The 22,779-nt window shown below is 36.4% G+C and overlaps 2 protein-coding genes across 15 annotated transcripts in view; one reads left to right on the top strand and one right to left on the bottom strand.

The window, feature by feature from the left end:
- The window catches only part of GCSH (glycine cleavage system protein H), a 244,341-nt gene that overhangs the window by 11,799 nt on the left and 209,763 nt on the right, over nt 1-22,779 (top strand). For 7 of the 10 annotated variants that reach the window (XM_056813280.1, XM_016432773.2, XM_056813281.1 and 4 more), the window contains exon 3: nt 9,863-10,115. The exons of 2 other annotated variants lie outside the window; for them this stretch is intronic. The gene's annotated coding sequence lies outside the window, so the exon portion shown is untranslated. The remainder of the gene's footprint in view (nt 1-9,862; nt 10,116-22,779) is intronic. One more of the 10 variants, XM_056813277.1, reaches the window with a different exon arrangement.
- The window catches only part of BCO1 (beta-carotene oxygenase 1), a 156,500-nt gene continuing 148,905 nt past the window's right edge, over nt 15,185-22,779 (bottom strand). For 2 of the 5 annotated variants that reach the window (XM_056813285.1, XM_056813284.1), the window contains 2 exons: nt 19,644-19,738; nt 17,007-17,438 (listed from right to left, as the gene is read on the bottom strand). In XM_056813285.1, the coding sequence (XP_056669263.1) occupies nt 17,097-17,438; nt 19,644-19,738 (437 nt within the window). In that variant the 3' untranslated portion in view covers nt 17,007-17,096. Of the gene's footprint in view, nt 16,924-17,006; nt 17,439-19,643; nt 19,739-22,779 lie in introns of those variants that run through there. The other 3 variants (XM_056813283.1, XM_056813282.1, XM_001380917.3) reach the window with 2 other exon arrangements.

The raw sequence follows: 22,779 nt of genomic DNA, 5'->3' as shown, positions 1-22,779 counted from the left end.
AAGGTCTCTTAACTGCTATATCTAATGATCTTTTCTCAGTCTTTGCCCTTCTTGAAACTTTCTCCAGCTTTTGAAACTGCTGGTCACCTCTTCTTTGATACTCTCTTTTCTAGGTTTTCTTGACACTGTTCCTCCTTCCTGGTTCTCCACCTCTCTGACTCCTCAGTCCCCTTTACTGGATCTTCCTCCAGTTCATGCCCACTAACTGTGCATGTCTCCCAGATCCTCTTCTTCCTTTATATCAGGGGTCCCCAAACTTTTTACACAGGGGGCCAGTTTACTGTCCCTCAGACCATTGGAGGGCCGGACTATAAAAACCTAATCCTAACCCTAACTGGGCAGCAGTATACACAGTGTGGAATCCCCTCCACCAGATTGCCAGCTCGCCACGCTGATGTCTTCCATTGTGCAGCCACATAATCCTTTGCATGGTGCCTTGTTCTAAGGTGCCGCACAAAGGATTATATCACCGGAAGTAATGCTGCACATGAGCTTTGCAGTGCCACCACATACAGTGCTCCTCTCACTGACCATCAATAGGGAATTTTTCAAGTATGAAATTTCCCAATGGTGAAATTTCCAACATTTATAAGTCTAAGAAATTTTGAGGTTTACATTACTAAACTAGTAGAACAGGGGAATGTTATAGTCTACCTAGTTTTATAAATAAGCATTTAATAAAATACTTCTTAGTATTTACGTGAAAAAGATGGTGAAATATAGACTAGATGATAATGTGATTAGATGGATTCTGAACTGGTTAATTGACAGGATGTAAAGAGTATATTCATTAATGGTTTGATATAAACTTCACAGAAGGTCTCTAGTAGAGTGCCCCCCAGGTTGTTTAACTTAAAAAAAAACAAACACGTTTCATTGGATTGAATTGGACAAAGATATAGATAGCGTGCATATTGAATCTGTAGATGTAAAACCAACAGAAATAGTTAACACACCAGATAACCAAATCAGATAATCCAAAGAGGTCTCTGTAGGTCAGAATATTGGGCCAAATCTAGTTAGGTGAAATTTAACAGAGATAAATGTAAAGTCTAAAAAATTTGGCATTTAATGAATTCCAGGTTCAACATGAATCAGCAATACGATGAGGCATTAAAAATAATTTTATTTGGGGCCATATTGATAAATAAGGAAATTATAGTTCTCCTGTACTTCTGGTCAGATTACATCTAAAATCTGAAAGGACATTGATAAACTGAAAAATACCTAAAGAAAGGCAAACAGAATGGTAAAGAGCTCATGACTATATCAAATGAGAATAGATTGAAGGAACTGGACATGTTTATCTTAAAGAAGCCCAAGACAGAGGATGGGGGAGAAGTGGACATGGTAACTGTTTTCAATAATTTGAAGAGCTGTCATATGGAAGAGAGATTAGACTTGTTCTATTTGATCTCAGTAGGCAGAACCAGAAGCAGTGGCTAGAAGTTGTAAAAAGGCAAATTTAGACTTATTAAAGAACAACTTTGTAACAATTATAGGTACCCAAAAGTGAGATGGAATGTTTTGGGAAATAGTGTTTTCTTTCTTCTTAGAAGTCTTCAAGCAGAAATTGGATAATAATTTGTCCAAAATGGTGAAGTGTAGATACTTTTTTAGGTATGGGTTGAACTAGAAGATCAATGTGGTCCCTTCTAGCTCTAAAATTCTTAGAATCTATAACGAACCAAAGTTTTAGAGCTGAAAAGCAAAGATTTTGTAGATTGCAAACCAGCTTCTCAACTAATTTTTAACTTTTAAAAATGTCACAGTTTGAGAAGTGTCACAGATTGAGGAACAACTGAACAAATTAGGGCAGATTATATAATGGAATATTATTGTGCCATAAGAAATGATGAAAGGGCAGGTTCAGAGTAACCTAGAAAGACTTACAGGAACTAATGTAGAGTGAAGTAAGTAGAAGCAGAGGAACAATATTTACTCTAAAAACATTCAAATGACAACCTTTAAAGACTTTAGAACTCTGGTTAATGCAATGACCAATCATGACTCCAGGGGTCCAGTGGTACATGCTACCCACACCCTGAGAAAGAAATGATAGATTCTAGATATAGGATTTAAAAAACATTTTTTTTTTAACTGCGGCCAGTAGGTGAAAGGGAGAGAAAGCAAATGCTCATTAATTGGGAAAAAAAACAACTTAATGTCCATGTTTAAGTTAAATCTTCCTGTAAAAAAACATAGACCAAAGATATTTTTTAAAAAATATATTAGGTACCATAAGACCGAGGTAACTCTAGTCATTTTTTTCTATCTTCTGAGCCAATAAATCTGTCTTTTTAGTATAAGCTGAATTAGACACAGCCTGAAGTTTGTATATAAATTTGATATGGTTATTGTTTTTATTAAAATTTTAATTCAGGTGACTGATATAATAGAAATAATATAATTTAACAAAGTTCTAGAAGCATTATTATATATTTCACAGTGGGGGACTTTGTTTATGGTTTAGCACCATGAGGATTATTTCCCTCAAAGTAAGCATATACCACATTTGGATCCCCAGAACTCAGCTACCACCCTCAGGTTCTGAGATAATCTATATATCTGTACTACTATAATTATAGTTCATAAGTAGGGGTGTGCTTGTGTATTAAGGAAAGGAAAAGACTGCATTTTGATTGACAGAGACATGTGACATTGAATCTGATGAGACCCTGGGTCAAGATTCCAGGCAAGGAGGTTGGGGAGGTTTGTCCCAATTGCCAACAGTCATTCTCTCTGGAGAAGGAGGAGCAGAAAGGTTTTGGCTTGTGGCTGCTTTTTCAACTATATACAAAGATACAACTGGCCCTGGAAGATATCAGCTGGGGAGAGACTGCTTCAGCTACTAGGCTGCAGGCCAGCTGGCCTGGAGAATATAAGGAAGATCATCAAATTTGGCTGGGATCTGCTGTGACCTTTCCTCTGGGAATTTAGCCCATCTTGGACTCAGTTTTGTGAGATTCTATTTATGTGGGACTTAACATAGTTAGCTTAGGAAGCTAGCTATTAGGATAGATATTGGGGGATTAGTTTTGGGGATAAGCTTTAGAAATTTCCCTTTCTCTTGTTACCCTTATTCCTACCCCTTTTCCTTGTTAATAAACTCAAAATATTTAAATGTTTACCTTCTGTTTCTCCCTCTTAAACATCCTATAATAACACTGGTAAATATTTAACAATTGATTCCCCAAAAATGTACATATGACATCCCTTTAAATTTATTTTGCAAAATTAATATTTCCTTCATCACATTCTAAGTTTAGAAAATCAACAAAACAATAAATTATGCTCTGATTTGTAGTGTTTGCTGATTTTTAAAGTGTTAATACTCACACTGAAATTTTAACAATCCTGAGCTATTTCAAACTGGCTCCAGCACATCCTTGCTCACAAGCCTCCACTTGTATACTTACCATTTAATAGTCTAGTCAGTCATTAGACATAAGTAGCTCAAAGCTAAGACATTGACTAAAATGTTATAGTAAGAAAAGTTTTTCAACACATCAGCTTCTCTGGGAAGGGTGGGCACAAATTTGGACTATGTAATAGATAGATACTTGAGGGTGTATATTTGATTGATTCTCTAAATAACTAATGGATCAAGGTTTGCCTACCCTCCTCCCTTTTCCTCCCACTTCAGAAGCCTTTCAGCTTCTCCCTCCCCCTTCTTCTTTCTCCTTCAAGTCACTCAGGGTAAACTATGATGCTTTAGAGGAAATACTCTTTTCTCTTTAACTCAAGTAAGGGTTTATTCAAGGAAGACAGGAAAGGTGGAGGATGAGGTAAGAGGGATAGGACTTTCCCTATTATCTACAGGGAGCCTTGGTTAGTAGGATATTGGGAGAAATGTCAATCCAGTCACTCTTGTGCAACAAAGTCAGTCATAGAGATGAGGACAACTGTCTTCTTTCTTCTTCTGCCAATCAGCCAGGTAACTTCTAACTTAATTAATTCAAGTCCAAAGACACAATTAGCTTCTTCACCACCATCGGTCACACCAGCCAACCAGAAGCCCAGGCCAAAAGCATCTCAGCCATTGGCTTAGCTCCAACTGTTTTTCCCGGTAACATTCCAAATGGAATGTTTCTTTTGACTGGCAGATGATGTCCTTTGCATGCATGTATAGCCTCTCCTTTACATCCTTCCCTTTTTTGTCTTCAAAATTTTGCAATCAGCAAATTTTTAATGATACTTACCTTTCATATATTTCTAACTAATTCTTACCCTATACTATCTTAAACATTCCTTTACCCTCCCAAAATAACAAATCCTAATCTTATTTTAGCTATTCTACCTAGCTCTATGCTAAGATTGGGTATAAGAAAATGGTTTAGGTAATAGGGATTTACATGAACATGGTTTTGACATAACAACAAATCACGTAACAATTTTAAACCATTCGAAAAATTTCAATAACATTTTGAATATGCAACTGTCTTATCTCCTAATGTCTATAATTCAGCTAAGTAAATTTTTCTAGTACTAACATTGCTAACCTACAATTATAATGTAATCTAACTTCTATACTTAAGTAGTTCTATGTCTGTCCCTACTTTCCTAAGACTTGAACAAATTCTCTAAGTTTTCCCTAAATTTAGTCATTAGAATATTAATACATTATCCTAACATAATTAGTTTGTTAGTACATTAGTATTTACATGTGTACATAAGTTGTACCTATACAGATTTACATATGTAAATACATATATGGATGCACATCCATATAGATTGTTCTTGATTTCTGTGCAAACTCATGCAGATAAGAAATATCTTTGTCTGAATTTTCCACAGAAATATATATCAGTGTGACTTTTGTTTTGCAACTATGCCTGTTGTGTACTTACGCATGAGATATCTTCCTACATTGTATTTCTATGTAGCATGTGTATGCATATATGTGATGTTAACATGTATGATGTATTCTTACATATCCTCATGATCATAAGTTCAAACTTTCAAAGTCCTTCCATGTCCTTTTTATGTTGATTGTATAAACTCTGTCCTTTGTCTTTTGTCAGCTGGTCAGCATGCCACTCTCACTCTCAATTGTAGTCCTTTGTTCTTCAATTCAGCAACAACTGTAACAATCATGAACATACATGTGTGTAAGGTTTTCACATGTGCATGTATGTAAGATTGAAATTTTTCATTATTCATGGAAGTAAGCTGAGTTTTTCATGACTGCTTGTCAGAATTCATCAGTTAATCTTCATGTGTGAAGGTAAGCAGTACATGTGTTCATCTTCATGCATGGAAGTAAGATTTACTTATGTTCATCTTCATGGGTTTGTGTAAGCATAATAGTATTGTGCATAAGTTCTTAGGATTTTGTTATGAATATTGATTTGAAGTTTGCTAATCTTTGAGATGTTTGACTTTTTCACAAGGAGGTTTATTGTATGTTTTCTTTATGCCTTCTGTCTTGGAGATAGAATTTGGATGTAATGTATTTTGTTTGGTCATGGAGTTATGTTTGCATTTGAGATAACATTGTATCTTTCTGTTCTGTTACTCTGGCTGGCAGATAGTCTGTATAGAATATGTAGAGACTTTCTCTTTGGCTGCTAAACTTTTAAATGCATTTTTCTTTTACTCTGCTTTACGGACTGTATTTCTTTCTGGAACTGTGTTATTTGCTGCAGGGTTGCTTTCCTTTGTTTTCCATAGGTTTTCATTCACAAAGACTGTTATTGATTTCTTCTAGGGCTACTCGTGTTGCTTCTCATGACAAAGACTTTTTTTTTTCATCAGATGTCATTTGTATGTATCTTCATTGATGACATGATCACCTTGTGTCTTATGAGGTATCTGAAACTATGAAGTAGTAGCTTCATCTTATACCCTCCCTCTCTTCCTTCCCTCGGTAGAGATTGTTTTAGGGTGAAGGTTGAGAGATTTGGATAACGTGTCTCATTTCTCAACTATAACTTGATGTTAAAGTCTTTGATAACAAATTTATCCAATGTGAATCTATGCTTCCACAGCATCCTCGGTGTTTGTGTCAGTCATAGTAATGAAGTTACTAAAGAAAATACAAATATAGGAGTGTCCTTGTTGAATTACTTATTGTTTCTCTGGAATATCTTCTTTTCTGCCTAAGACTAGTCTTCATTCTCATAAGGTTTTGTGTAGTATGTTACCCTATGGAGCTCCAACTAATCTTGATTTCACTCTTACAGCATGAATGGTATTCATCATGTTTTTGAAGTTAGAGAATAGAAATGAAGTTGTGTATCTATCTCTCCTCCTCCAGTTCTTAAGATGTTCCTTAATATCCACCTTCCCATTCAAAATCTGTATCTGTACAAGGCATATAATTCAACTTCTCTATAAAGTCATCTTCATTATCAACCCATAATCTTGCATAAAGTTCTTCCATTGGCATGCAACTTGTTCTGTGCCCAAAGAATATCTCATCATCATAATCAGATATTCAATTTTCTCACTTGTGTCTCACACATCCCCTTCTTTGTCTACCTCTTCAGCTTATAAAAGTGATAAGTCATTTGTTCTAAATCATCTTGATCCATTATTATCATATCCACTGGTATTCCTTCTGATTCTGTATCTGAATCAGACTCACTGAATCCAATCACTATGTTATTCTTTGGATTTTGTTCAGTGCCATGTAAACTTTTGTCATATGTTGCTAACTCTGGCTTTGTGTGTTGATCTAAGCCTATGTCACCAGCTTTTACATTTCCCAAATCAGTTTCTGGTTGTTTCTCATTACTAAGCTTTAGATTTTCATTTTGAATTGGTAAACTTGATGGTATGGGGTTAGTTTCCTCTTGCAGATATATTATGCTGTTACTAATATTCATAGGTACTATTCTATCACCAGTCTGAGGTTTATGTTCATCTTCACTCTCTTTTGACTGTGTAGAGATAGAAATCTTTCCCTCTATGTTGTTATTTTCTTTTGGGAATGAGTTCAGTATATCTGCATGTTCCCCTGCATCATCAGTAGTAGGATGTGTGCCTTCATTCTTTCCCATAGTAGTACATACATATGTTTCTGACTGTGTACTAAGGTGTGTTTTGCCACTGAGTCACCGTTCATTCCTATACTATCCTCTGCCAGTTGTATGTTAGGATCAGTTAATTCTTTTTGATTCAAATAATTTCCTATGAAGTCTCCATATGAGGTTGAATGTACAATATCCTCTACTACATTGGAACATGAATTTAAATCATAGCTGTTGCTTATCTCACATAAGTTTCTTTGGCCAGATTCCCCTCTGACACTTAGAATGTTGGCTTCAAGTCTGCCATTTGAATCCTTGGTAGTTCTTTCAGTTACTAAGACTTCCATTCCCCTTTTCAAATTAAACTGTCATGTCACCTCCATTACTTTGAATAGGATTATTGTTTTCAAATGTAATTTCAGTTTCATTTTCAGTGAATTTTGTCTTATCTAAATCAATCATTGCTGGATGGAATGCTTCTGCTTCTGGATTCAAATTAGATGTTTTTTTCCTAAGGGGTTTTGTGCCATATCACTATTTACAGAATTAACTGAGTTTGGTGGGATGTCATGTAAATCTGCAAATGGTTTCAAAGTATTTCCATCTTTAGAAATAGTAACCTGTAGGGAATTGAAATTTTGTTTTTCTGTGTCTTTCACTAACTCCTGCTTGAGTTTCTGTGACTTTATCTCTCTTTTGCTTTTGCACAATTTAATCCCATTGCCCACTCTACATTGAAAAAAGTTCTCTAATAATGATTTGACTTCATTTGCACTTTTTTCTTGTGTGGTTACTATACAGCTTTTCTCAAAGTGTCTAATCTCAGTTGCTATTTGAGAAATTATTTCTTTTATTTCTCCATCTATCTCTTTTACTAGTCTCTGCCTTCCTCTTGATTTATTGCATGTGCTATTACTCACAGATTCACTTTTTGCACAAATTTTTCACCAGTTCTTATCTTTTTTCTACTATTTTTAACAGCAGCCTCTTTTCCCCTATCTCTTCTATCTCCATGTATCAAACTACATACATTAAAGGCCTGGCTTCATAATTCTTTCCTAACCATGTCCGAATATTTAGGTTTGGCTCCCGATTTAATGGCGTAAATCTCTTATAAGTCATTTGCTTGCTTAGTGGATTTTAGCTTACAATGAGAACAGCAAGTGGAATTCTGTTTTCTGTATCTATTTTGTGTGGTCTTGATGTTAATTTCATGTTTCTTCTTTAGAAAACAGTCTTTTATAAGGTGTCCTCTCTTATGGTAGAAGAAGTATTGCCTAGTCTCTCTCTGCACTGGTTTTGGTTTGTAACTAGATTTTGTGTAAGTCCTAACAGTGTTTAGTTTCTTCATTTCCTCTATCTTCTTTTCTCTTATATTTTTCTCTGTTACTTCTAACTTATCTCTTAAGTCTTCCATTTGTTTGTGTTGTTCTGAATGATTATCATGGAGGTAACTAGCAGTTTCACATAGTTCTATCAGGTTTACTGTATCCTCCTAACCAAGGCTCCCTGTAGATAATAGGGAAAGTCCTATCCCTCTTACCTCATCCTCCACCTTTCCTGTCTTCCCTGAATAAACCCTTACTTGAGTTAAAGAAGAGAAAAGAGTATTTCCTCTAAAGCATCATAGTTCACCCTTGAGTGACTTGAAGGAGAAAGAAGAAGGGGGAGGGGAAGCTGAAAGGCTTCTGAAGTGGGAGGAAAAGGGAGGAGGGTAGGCAAACCTTGATTCATTAGTTATTTAGAGAATCAATCAAATATACACCCTTAAGTATCTATCTATTACAGATTGGCACCCCTAAATGGCTGAACTGCACAATCCTTAGAAACAACAGTAGGAAAGATGTTTAAGCAAATTATCTGTGGAGCTGTGGTACTGGCAGCCATTACTGGATTCTGAGTCTGCAGTATACTTTATAGCAAAATGACCTACCTGATTTTTGATTCTCTGGATTACATTGGCAACACCACCATGTTTATACTGCAGTTGCCATTTCAAACTGATACCATACTATGGCAGATTTTGACTCAGGTTTTTGTTATTTCTATGGCAGCCTTACAGACTTTGACTTGAGAAAGATATATAGATTTGTGATCCCCAAAAAGGCAGAAGAGATACTGGTGGTAGACAATAACCTGGAAAACATTATTAAGAAGTTGTTTGAAGAATTGATCAAGGAAGAAGGGCTAGATAAGATTAATAACAAGAACAATGGCCAGGCAGATAGTGCACCCAAAGAAAAAGAGAGAAAGGCTAAGAAATCAAAGGTCAATGCTAAGGGAAATGAAGGTGACAAGGACACTAAGTCTGATAGCGAACCAGAAAAAATTTGTCCTTTGAAGGAGGTCACCAAGCTTACAAGTTCAGCTGGTATACTACAATCTAAAGTACACAGACAGTTTACATCACAGGAACTTGAATCCCTAAAGAGACGTTTTCCAAATTTCATAGAACAACCTTTTAAGACACAGAAGGAACTGAAACATTCTTTTAAGATCTTTGACCCTGATTTTGAAGATGTAGAGTTTCTCCTCCCTGAATTGTTTAGTCCCCATAAGCAAAGGCAATTCCATGAAAAGACCAGGACTGATAACCTAACTAGTTGGCCCGCTGAGAAGCAAAGGAAAGACCTAGACTTTGCAAACCCCACTAGCATGTCCTACTTAAGGAAATGTAGGGAAGACTTGCTCCAAGCTATTAAACAATGTTGCTTGAAGCCGAATGCATGGGCTAGATTTGATAAACTCATGCAAAACAAAGTGGAACATCCAGCCACATTCATTGATTGTCTCGCAGAAATGAGTTTAGAGGCTAATAGTGAGGTGTCTTCTAGTCACGTGCTGAGACAGTTTTTAAAGGGTTGTACACCTCATTTAACATGTTCCAGATTGTTCCAGTTTGTTCCCGAATTGAAGAACACAGGACTACAACCAAGACTGAAAGCAGACGACTGGCATGCTGACCTGATGACAAGTGACGAAGGACAGAGTTTATACAATCAACATAAAAGGTCATGGAAGGACTTTGAAAGTTTGGACTTTTGATCATGAGGATATGTAAGAAAGAATGAATTATACATGTTAACATCACATATATGCATACACATCCTACATAGAATAGGAAGTTATCTCATGGAATGGGTAAGTATACAACATACAACGTAGTGGCAAAACACAAAGTCACACTGATGTAAATTTCTGTGGAAAATTCAAACAGACAAAGATATTTCTTATCTGTATGAGTTTGCACAGACATCTAGAACAATGAATATGGATGTACATATGTAAATCTGTAATAGTACAACTTATGTACACATGTAGATACTAATTTACTAACAAGCTAACTATATTAGAATAATTTATTAATGTTCTAATAACTAACTATAAAGACAATTTAGAGAATCCAGTTTAGAGAATTTGTCCAAAGTCTTAGGAAAGTAGAGATAGACATAGAATACTTAACTATAGAAATTAGATTGCATTATAATTGTAGGTTTACAATTGTTAGAGAAAACTTTACTTAGTAATTTTACAGTAAATTTAGAGACATTAGGAGATAAGACAGTTTCATATTCAAAATGTTATTGAAATTGTTGGAATGGTTTGAAAATTGTTACATGATTTGTCATTGTGTCAAAACCATGTTCTCATAAATCCCTATTTCCTAAGCCATTTCCCTATACTCAATTTTAGTACAGAACTAGGTAGAACGGCTAAGTTAAGATTAGGATTTGTTATTTTGGGAGGGTAAAGGAATGTTTAAAATAGTATAGGGTAAGAATTAGTTAGAAGTATATGAAAGGTAAGTATCATTAAAATTTGTGGTTGCAAATTTTTTTTTTAAAATATATTTTATTTGATCATTTCCAAGCATTATTCGTTAAAGACATAGATCATTTTCTTTTCCTCCCCCCCCCACCCCCCATAGCCAACGCGTAAGTCCACTGGGCATTAGATGTTTTCTTGATTTGAACCCATTGCTTTGTTGATAGTATTTGCATTAGAGTGTTCATTTAGAGTCTATCCTCTGTCATGTCCCCTCAACCTCTGTATTCAGGCAGTTGCTTTTTCTCGGTGTTTCCACTCCCATAGTTTATCCTTTGCTTATGAATGGTGTTTTTTTCTCCTGGATCCCTGTAAGTTGTTCAGGGACATTACACCGCCACTAATGGAGAAGTCCATTACGTTCGATTATACCACAGTGTATTAGTCTCTGTGTACAATGTTCTCCTGGTTCTGCTCCTCTCGCTCTGCATCACTTCCTGGAGGTTGTTCCAGTCTCCATGGAACTTCTCCACTTTATTATTCCTTTTAGCACAATAGTACTCCATCACCAACATATACCACAGTTTGTTCAGCCATTCCCCAATTGATGGGCATCCCCTCATTTTCCAGTTTTGGGCCACCACAAAGAGCGCAGCTATGAATATTTTTGTACAAGTCTTTGTGTCCATTATCTCTTTGGGGTACAGACCCAGCAGTGCTATGGCTGGGTCAAAGGGTAGATATTCTTTTAGCACCCTTTGGGCATAGTTCCAAATTGCCCTCCAGAATGGTTGGATCAGTTCACAGCTCCACCAGCAATGAATTAATGTCCCTATTTTGCCACATCCCCTCCAGCATTCATTACTTTCCTTTGCTGTTATGTTAGCCAATCTGCTAGGTGTGAGGTGATACCTCAGAGTTGTTTTGATTTGCATCTCTCTGATTATAAGAGATGTAGAGCACTTCTTCATGTGCTTGTTAATAGTTTTGATTTCTTTATCTGAGAACTGCCTATCCATTTCCCTTGCCCATTTATCAATTGGAGAATGGCTTGATTTTTTGTACAATTGATTTAGCTCATTATAAATATGAGTAATTAAACCTTTGTCAGAGGTTTCTATGAAGATTTTTTCCCAATTTGTTGTTTCCCTTCTGATTTTAGTTATATTGGTTTTGTTTGTACAAAAGCTTTTTAGTTTGATGTAGTCAAAATTATTTATTTTACATTTTGTGATTCTTTCTATATCTTGCTTGGTTTTAAAGCCTTTCCCCTCCCAAAGGTCTGACATGTATACTATTCTGTGTTTACCCAATTTACTTATGGTTTCCTTCTTTATGTTTAAGTCACTCACCCATTTTGAATTTATCTTGGTGTAGGGTGTGAGGTGTTGATCTATTCCTAGTCTCTCCCACACTGTCTTCCAATTTTCCCAGCAGTTTTTATCGAATAGTGGATTTTTGTCCCAAAAGCTGGGATCTTTGGGTTTATCGTATACTGTCTTGCTGAGGTCGTTTCCCCCAGTCTATTCCACTGATCTTCCTTTCTGTTTCTTAGCCAGTACCAAATTGTTTTGATGACTGCTGCTTTGTAATATAGTTTTAGGTCAGGGACTGCAAGGCCCCCATCATATGTGTTTTTTTTCATTATTTCCCTGGATATCCTTGATCTTTTGTTCTTCCAAATGAACTTTGTTATGGTTTTTTCTAAATCAGTGAAGAAGTATTTTGGTAGTTCAATGGGTATGGCACTAAATAGATAAATAAGTTTGGGTAGGATGGTCATTTTTATTATATTGGCTCGTCCTATCCATGAGCAGTTAATGTTTTTCCATTTGTTCAAGTCTAGTTTTAGTTGTGTGGCGAGTATTTTGTAGTTGTGTTCATATAGTTCCTGTGTTTGTCTTGGGAGGTAGATTCCTAGGTATTTTATTTTGTCTAAGGTGATTTTGAATGGGATTTCTCTTTCTAGTTCTTGCTGCTGAGCTGTGTTGGAGATATATAGAAAAGCTGATGATTTATGTGGGTTTATTTTGTATCCTGCAACTTTGCTAAAGTTGTTGATTATTTCAATTAGCTTTTTGGTTGAATCTCTAGGATTCTTTAAGTAGACCATCATGTCATCCGCAAAGAGTGATAACTTGGTCTCCTCCTTGCCTATTTTGATGCCTTCAATTCCTTTATCTTCTCTAATTGCTACTGCTAGTGTTTCTAGTACAATGTCAAATAGTAGAGGTGATAATGGGCATCCTTGTTTCACTCCTGATCTTATTGGGAATGCATCTAGTTTTGCAAATTTTTTAAGACAAAAAAGGGAGGTATTGTCAAAGAGGCATGCTTGCAAAGGACAGAAAAAGCTGAGGATGGATCATCTGTCAGTCAAAAGGAACATTTCTTTTGGAATATTACAGGGAAAACAGTTGGAGCTAAGCCAATGGCTGAGAGGCTTTTGTACTGGGCTTCTGGTCTGGGCTTTGGCTGGTGGCTGATGGTGGAGAAGAAGCTAGGTTTCTGGACTGGGCTTTGGCTGGTGTGACTGATGGTGGTGAAGAAGCTAATTGTGTCTCTGAACTTGAATTAATCAAGTTGGAGGTTACCTGACTGATTGGCAGAAGAAGAAAGAAGACAGACAGTTGTCCTCATATCTCTCTGATTGACTTTGTTTCACAGTTATGACAGGATTTGCCATTTTCCTCAATATTCTCCAACCTTAGGCTCCGTGTAGGTAATAGGGAAAACCTATCCTTCTTACCTTATCCTCCATCCTTGTCCTTTCTTCCCTAATAAACCCTTACTTGAGTTAAAGAAGAGAAAAGAGTATTTTCTCTAAAGCATCATAGTTCACACTGAGTGAAACTGAAGAAAGGGGGGAGGGAGAAGCTGAAAGGCTTCTGAAGAGAGGGAGGAAAAGGGAGGAGGGTAGGCAAACCTTGATCCATTAGTCATCTAGAATCAATCAATATATACACCCTCAAATATCAATTACAACTATAATAGTAGTGAGATACAGATGTAGGGGACATATGTAGCCAAAGTAACTCACATCTCAAGAGCTTCAAGGTCTCAATGCCCTTTCTTTCATAATGGAGTTCTTTAACTGGTTCCCCCTGGGCACAGTGTCTCTGCTCCGTGTGTTACTTTCCTTGATTCCCAGCATCTACCCCTCTTTGTTCATTTTTTTAATTGCTATAGCTCTCACTTTCTCTCTTGAGTGTATAACTAGCTCTTCTTTGCTGTCAGAGTTCCTCTCTTTAAAGCTGTTTGAATATTGCCTGTGTGAAATAAATATCTGGGGGACCTCCAATCCAGTTCAGTCCTGGAAGACTTACTACAATAAGTAGCCATAGGAGTCAGAAAGTCTATGTGTTTTAATGCACCAGAGTAGCAGATGAGATTCCTGACCAGTTGAAGTCACAGAAGTCAAGGGATGTGACATATGGACACTGAGCTCTTGCTCTTGCTTGTGCATTCTCTCGCTCGCACGTTCTCTCTCTCTCTCTCTCTCTCTCTCTCTCTCTCTCTCTCTCTCTCTCTCTCTCTCTCTCTCTCTCTCTCTCTCTCTCCTCCCTTCCCCCCTTATTTCTGTCTTTCTCTTTATTAATAAAAACTTGTAGGGGTCAGCTGGGTGGCTCAGTGGATTGAAAGCCAGGCCTAGAGACGAAAGGTTCTAGGTTTAAATCTGGCCTCAGCCACTTCCCAGCTGTGTGACCCTGGGCAAGCCACTTAATACTTATTGTCTGGTCCTTACTAAGCCTTGGAACCAATACCCAGTATTGATTCCAAAACGGAAGGTATGGGTTTAAATATATGTGTATATATGTATATATATATATACATATACATATATATGTATATGTATATATATATATACTTGTAAATTTAGAATAAAGTCTCCAAGATTAATTTTTATTCATAACATGCCTTTCTGTTTCTGTGTCTTCTAGAGAAGATTTATCTCCTACTGGTCAATTACCCTTTTAGGGGCCAAGTTCTTTCTCAGATGCTGGTTCCTTCCTGAATTGTGTCCAGACCTGAGGAATTCAGTTCTTTAAGGTCCTACTAGGAGTATGACCAATTTCATGCAGTCAATCCTAAATATCCTTACTAATTTCACCAGAGAAAATGTTCATACTTTATAAAACAGATAATAGGGTATTAACAAATTTTATACTTCATCTGTGTGATTATATCCTATAGAGAGAAATCAAATTTTAAGGAATCAATTTCCTTTCTTACAATGAAAATATGAATATTTTCATAAGAAAAATCAACTTCTGTCATTTAATAGCTAGGCAAATCCCTGAATCTCTCCAGGTTTCTATGATAAAATGAAAGTGTTGGACTAGTTGATCTCTAAGGTTCCAGTTCAAAATCTTATGTTTCTGTATCTAATGGAAAACCAATTGTTTAAACAGAGGATGTCAAATGATTCTGTTGCACCAATTCAATACATTTCAATCAATATTTATTAGAAGCTTGTTATGTACAAAGTCCTATGCTCCAGGACTGGAGACAGAGATAAATTACAATCCCTGACTCAAAGAGGGGATACACATGTATACAAAGAAGTGTGATACATGGGAAAAATGTGTTAGGGACAAAGGGAAGATAAAAGCAAACCATTCTTGAGCAATCTGAGGAGGGAGAGAATGACTTTTAGTGGTGCCCAAACCCAATATTTTATAGCAGAAGACCATTTATCTCTCTTTAATTTCTCTAAGCCTTGAGGTAAATGTTGGAGGTGCTTTTAGTCATTAACAAATTATTTGGGTGTGAATACAAGTGAGATACAAAGATAATTGAGACAGGACTTTAAAAAACACAGTCATAATTAAACAAAAGGGAGCATATTTATTAAAACCCAACATCAATATATAGAATTTATGAAAAACCATTTGCTGAAACTGAGGACTGAAGATACATGGAAATTCTGCCAATGAAACTCATATGTGGTGGTACATCAGTTCCCTAATTATGTAGCTTTATAATAGGAAGCCTAAGTAAAAATACAAGGCCAAGATTTAGGAAGGAGAGAAACTCTATTTAGCCCAGTATCTCTTTAACAAATCAAAACATTTTCTTTCTGATAAATATGTCTATTCCTAATGGGTAAACCCCATAATAAGTGGCATAGCAATATTGCTTTAATATTACATATAATTTATTATAGTGACTTTTTTGTGATGGATGCTCATTATAAAAATATTTTTTTTTAGTGCTAGGTACATAATTTTCTCTCAAATATTTGTTGATTAATTTCAAACCTAGACTTTTGAGAGGCAGATGGTATATTTGAAAGAGAATTGTACTATATGTCAGGAGAGACCAGCATTCAATTCCTCTCTCTTGATATCTACTACCTGTTTGACTAAGGATAATTCACTGAACCTAAACCTCTCTGGGAGATTAGTTAAAAGACCTTAGTTTCCTTATCTGTAAAAGAAACATAATAATAATACCTACTTCTCAGAGTAGTTATAAAGATCTAATGAGATAATGTACATAAGTGCTTAGCAAATTTTAAAGCACTATCTAAATGTCAGATTTTAGTATTATTACTATTTTTAACCAATTTTTTAAAATTTCATTGGTGTGAACTCTCTACACCAGTACAGATTAGCAATTCATTCTTAAATAATAGTATTATAGAGTTTTCTTTGGCATTACAACTTAAGTGTCATGGTTACTTAAGTAGTGTATGTTAGAAGCAGACCTTACAAGCCTTCTTGACTGTACCTCTGTATCCTGTGCAGTTCTACTCTAGGATACCTTTGTACCCTTTGCCATGATGCCTCTAATTGCGATTATGATTTCAGTGAAATTAAATAAAAGGCATTGAACCTTGCTTTCTTCTTAACTCTTAATGTACAATCCCAAGAATAAAAATCAAATAAAACTGTATCAGTTAAGGAAAACAATTCCATGGTCCTATAGGATCCTACAGTTTGTCTGTTCCCAACTATTAAAGTAGCATTACTCTAGGTTAGTTCACTAAATTAGTTCATAAGTGCATTATCTTCGTGTTCTTCAGGAGAAACCACAGAGGGAATGAATAGCCCATGTAGATCCAGGTGTATCTCTGCATCAACTGATGCCCGAGCCAATTCTGTAAATTGTTTTGCATCCAGTATGAGCAAAAAGGGTGGTTTCTTGGGATCAGTGGAGACAATCACTGACAATATAATACCTTTAAAAGAAAAAGTGAACAAGTTCAGGAAAAGTTTTTTTTTCTAGTTCCAAAATGAAAAGAATCTTTTTTAATGCTGAAAATCTAAACCTGAGGAAAACAATGTGGGTTGGGTAATAAAGATTTAAATTCACAGAAGAAAACTTGTAGACCAAAGTTTGACTTTTTCCATTCTAATCTTCAACATTCAAAGCAGAAGAGTGACAATTAGCATGCCCATCTGTTGCCTCCTTATAAAATGAGGAAGGGCCATACACAACAATAATATCTAGTGCAGCTTTGGAATACTTTTGGAAATATATATTGGTGCCTTTTCTGACCCTGCCAAATTCATAGCTTGAAAGCTGATTCCATGGCTTACTGTGAAAACCAGTGGAGTATTCACTAGGCCAAGAACTCTTACCATCATCTTCTTGTTGTGCATTAGGTGCAGGCACAAACACAGGCTCAGCAGGCCAACAATGCTCCTCTTCCCATTTTAATGATGACTTTGTCAGAACATCAAATTTCATTATCTGTATATTGAAAAGAAAAATAGTGACTCAATTTTTGTGCTATTTCATTTTTTATATCTGACCAAGAACAATGCACAGTCAAACATTCTAACATGTTGAAACCTGAGTATGTGGAAGGGATGATGGGATTAGAACAACCCTCGCTTTTAAAAGTAAACATTTATGGAAGGTTTGAACATCTGTATAATGTTGACAGAAGAGCTGCTGGTCTGGTTTCTATTACCCAGGAGCTTTACAGTAGAAATCTGTCTCATAAGGAAAATAGAATCCTAAAGCCTAAAAATGTTCTACCTACTTCTTCAAATAAAAATTAAGTTGAGCTTAACTCTTTAATAATCTATGTTGAGGGTAGCTGGGTGGCTCAGTGGATTAAGAGCCAGGCCCAGAGATGGGAGGTCATAGATTCAAATCTAACCTCATCTACTTCCCAGCTGTGTGACCCTGGACAAGTCACTTCACCCCCATTGCCTAGTCCTTACCTCTCTTCTCCTTGGAACCAATACCCAGTATTGATTCTAAGACAGAAGGTAAGGGTTTAAAAAATAATAGTCTATGTTAATTTACATTTATGTCCATGGAGTCTAGGGCAGAACACAAAGGAATTATCACTTTTTTTTTGCCTGGAAGCTATAACTTCCTTTTAAGGATGTCACATCAATATTGACTCCAATTGAGCTTATAGTTCATCCAAGCCTGAAGATCTTCAAAGAAGCTGCTAACAATTCCTCCTCAGTACTTTATATTTATCCAAATTGAAGTTCTTCTTAGATTCAGCCCAATGTCTATCAAGATCTTTTTGGATCCTAATTCTATCATCCATTGTGTTAGCTAGCCCTCCCAGCTTTGAGTCACCTATAAATTTGATGAGCAGGTGATCTCTGCCTTTATCCAGATATTAATTTTTTTTAAATGTTCAACAGAACAGGTCCAATTAGAGTACTTTTCTGGAGACTTTTTAAATTGACACTGAATCATTAAATGACTACTCTTAGTATTAGGTCATTAAATTAGTTATGAATCTATATAATTGTGTTATCATTCTGCCCAGATCTCTCCATTTTTTGTAGGATAAAGTTTTGGACTTGCAGTTGACAAAACTTGAGTTGAAATCCTGCCTCAAATATTTAATATCTGTGTGAGCCTGGGCAAATCACATAACCTCTTTCAGCCTCAGTTTCTTCATCTGTAAATTAGGGATCATAGATAATATTATCTGTATCACAGGATTGATTTGAGGACCAAATGAGACAGTATATGTACTTTGTAAACTTTAAACCACTCATAAATGGCAGCTATAATAATTATTATAAATACTTTGATAAAGTTCTAAGTAAACTATATCATTTCTCTATTCCATTAATTTGTAATTAATTTATGTCAAAAAAAGGAAATAAATGACCAAAATTTTTTCAATCCTTATGCTCCTTGAAATTTCTGCCACATCTGCTATCTCCTCTTCTTTGCAACTCTCTCCTACCTTAATGTGTGACACCACGGTATCCTTGGGGGCAGCTAAGAAGCGCAGTGGATAGAACATTGGGCCTGAAGTCAGGAAGACCTGAGTTCAAATCTAGCTTCAGACACTAGGTGTGTGATCCTGGCCAAATCACTTACTCTTTTTGCCTTAGTTCCTCATCTGTAAAATAAACTGGAAAAGGCAACAGAAATATCTTTGCCAAGAAAACCTCAAATGGAATCACATACAGTTGAACATAACTAAACAACAACAACATAGTATTTGCTATTTCTCCTCTTGACTTTCTTACCATTCCTCTGTCTCCTTCACTAGTTTCTCCTCTTCTTTATTATCCTTTCAATATGGGAATTTCTGAAAGTTTGGTATTGACTTGCTTCTTTTCCTTCTCGACACTATTTTGCCCAGAGAGTTCTTCCATTTTCATGATTTTAGCTATTACCTATATTTTAATGACTTGGAAATCTTTACCTTTAGGCCTGAATTCTCCTCTTAAGTGTTGGTCAAATACTCTACTAGATATTTGGATATACTTATATCACCTCAAATCCAACACTTCCAAAACAGTATTCATCACCACCCTTCCTTCTATGAACTGGCTCCTAGCTTGCCTGTTTTTGCTACTTGCACCATTAATCTTCCATCCATTCAGGTGCATCCAGCTTAAAAGCAAATTGGGTTCTTCATCACAGAAATCAGTGTGTGATATTTTAATGATCTTTAAATGTTACCTTTGTTGGTATTGGATTCCACTGCACCTCTGCTGTATAAACATATCTGTATTTTTTCCCATTATAAGCATAATTAATACGAGGCAGCTCGATTCCTAAAAGAAAAATAATTAAATAAAGACTCCAAATAGATCATCAAAGAGACATCAAGAGGATCATTCACCTCTTCACTGGCAAATTCTCTAGCCTTTTTTCTGTTAATAATAATAATTCACAAATATATGGGTCTTAATGGTTTTGAAAAAGTGCTTTATTCACCTTATATCACAAAAAGCAACAGGACATATGTAGAAATGCACTGGCTTTGGTTTTCAAAGACCTTTTCTCAGTCCTGGCTCTGCTCTTTGGGTGCATTGTAACCTTGAGACTTCCCCTTTCTAGGCCTTGATTTCCTCATATTTACAATTATGGAGTTAGGTTACTCTAGTTCTAGTGTTACGTCTGGTCCTATAAACCTGTGTTAATTTGTACCTCACAACTATCTTACGCAGTGGATGGAGATTATTATTCCCATTGATGATGAAAATGAAGACAAGAGAAATCAAATCAAATTTCCACAGGTCAGTGGCAGACCTAAGACTTGAGACCAGATCTTAGGACTCCAAACCCCAGGTTCTTTCCAGTGTACCACCCAGGCATGCTGTGGTACTGATTTATAGCTGGCCAGGATAAAAACCAGGGAAAATATAAATCATTTAAATATGATATCCAAAGGCAAACAAAAACCCCTCTGTTAATTAATTTGACTGCTGTAGACTACTAGTAGCTTAAGAAAGATATATTTATTTTAAGTGTATAAAATAACCCAAGACTAATCTAATATAGTTTAATGACTATGAAATCACAACTGTTTAAACTTTTTAGAAAAAAAGAAAACTGAGATCCTTGTGATTCTACACAAACACACACACACTCTCACCTTTTATGTACCTGTTGTGTTTAACTATATTAAGTTAACAAATAAAATCAGTATTAGGCATTCAAACTAAATCGACAAGTCATTTTATGAGATATTTTTAAATAAGATGTAGGAAAATATCAGTGAAGGTAAGATATCAGAGAAAATCAGAAAATCAGAAGGATCTTTAAAAAATGAATAATTTCTCCACCTGTGTTTCAAAAGAAGAACTTAGGGTGCACAAGACAATTGGGTGTAGCAGGAAAGGTTTCAGTGGGAGTGGGATATTGATCTGGGGAGGAGTTACCTTGCCCCATAAATTAGTAATTAACTCTTTCATGCACATAGCTAGATAGGTGATGTGCCAAGGTGAGAAGCTCCTAGGAAGAGTTTCTTAAGCCCCCTGGGGTGAGGAAATAACATCAGAGCTCCAATACAGAGTATTTATATTAGATTGGGATAACCTTTATCAGTCAAACCAGAAAACCTGACATGTTGTTAAGCTAGTCTCCTGCTTGGCTGCTACTCTTTATAAGCATTGACTATGACACATCACAAATAATTTCTGATTCAGAGTGTAATCAAATCCAAAAGCAGAACCCATGGTCTATGTGTCCTCAAAAAAACAGGACACTGAGGGAAGGGACCTAGGAAACAAGTGGATAGAAGGCCTGGAACTCAGGGAGAAGAAATGCTGGGGGGACAGGGACCTATGGGGACAGGATCACAAGGTGAGAATAGGACATTAGTGATGAAGTAGGTCTGAGACCAGAAAAATTTAGGAAAAGCAGTTCATTTTTCTAAGGAACACCAAAGCCAGGTCTGACAGAAACCATCCCAGGTATAACAATACTTTGCCAGAAGAGGGTTTGTTTTTATTGGCAAATTTAAATGTTTTGCCAAGCATGAGGCCATTAGTGACAGCAACTTATTTTCAGTGACTTCCGGTCTTCCTTGGGAGTTGCCCTGCACCTGTCCACAGATTTGACTGTTTGGTGCTTCCTAGACATAGAAACTGATAGTGGGTTCTTTAATCTTGCAATTAAAGACTTTAAACTCCAGTCCTCAAAAAAAAATTTCACATTATTTTTTATCTACCTTCCAACTAAATTAGGCTAGCATCTCTTTTCTCTGTGTATCTGGCCAGGCAAAGTCTACCATGTCTAGAATGCAGTCTCTTCCCTATTAGGAGAGACACTGGGGCACAGCACTAGTCTTGGAGTCAGAAAGACTTGGGTTCAAATCCTTTTTCAAATAATGGGTAATTTACCCCCCCTTGACTTCAGTTTCCTGATCTGCAAAAGGGAGATAATAATAGCACCTACCTGTAGAGTTGTTGTGAAGGCCAAATTAGATAATGTTTATAAAACACTTCATAAGTTCTTAGAACATTACATAAATATGAGCTGCTATTATTATCTCCACCTTTTGGAATCCTTATCTTTAGTGTCAGCGAAATGCCTGCCTTCTTTTCTTCCTTCCTTTTTCTCTTTCTTCCTCCCTCTCTCCTTCTTTCCTCCCTCCCTTCCTTCCTTTTTCTCTTTCTCCCTCCTTCCTTCCTTCCTTCCTTCCTTCCTTCCTTCCTTCCTTCCTTCCTTCCTTCCTTCCTTCCTTCCTTCCTTCCTTCCTTCCTTCCTTCCTTCCTTCCTTCCTTCCTTCCTTCCTTCCTTCCTTCCTTCCTTCCTTCCTTCCTTCCTTCCCTTCCTTTCCTTCTTTCCCTTCCTTCCCTTCCTTCTTTCTTCCTTTCCTTCTTTCTTCCTTCCCTTTTTTCTCTTCTCTTCCTTCCCTCACTCTTCTTTCTCTCTCAAACTCTTACTTTCTGTCTTAGAATCAATACTAAGCACTGGTTCCAAAGCAGAAAGGCTAGGCAACTGGATTTAAGTGATTTGCCCAGATCACATAGCTAGGAAGTGTCTGCGGCCCCATTTGAACTCAGGACCTTCCATCCACAGGTCTGGCTCTTAGTCACAGAGCCACCTAGCTGCCCTGATGCCTTCTTTATTTAATTTGCCCTGATCCCTGCAGCTTTTGAAGTATTTTGATCTTTCTATAATTTTCCCAGGCATTTTTCTAATCTCTCCTTTGCCACCATCACACCCTACTTTAAATCATACTTCTCTGGGTACAGTAAAATGTAAGTAATGAAGTCAGGGACTGTTAATTTTTGTCTTTGTGTCTCAGTACCTAGCTCTGGACTTTATGTGTAACAAGAGCTTTATAAATATCAAATGGAATTGA

This window comes from Monodelphis domestica, chromosome 1 (assembly GCF_027887165.1).
Source record: "Monodelphis domestica isolate mMonDom1 chromosome 1, mMonDom1.pri, whole genome shotgun sequence".
Taxonomy (NCBI): domain Eukaryota; kingdom Metazoa; phylum Chordata; class Mammalia; order Didelphimorphia; family Didelphidae; genus Monodelphis; species Monodelphis domestica.
Note: the sequence above shows the minus strand (reverse complement) of the source record. Positions and strands in the feature narration are given on the sequence as shown.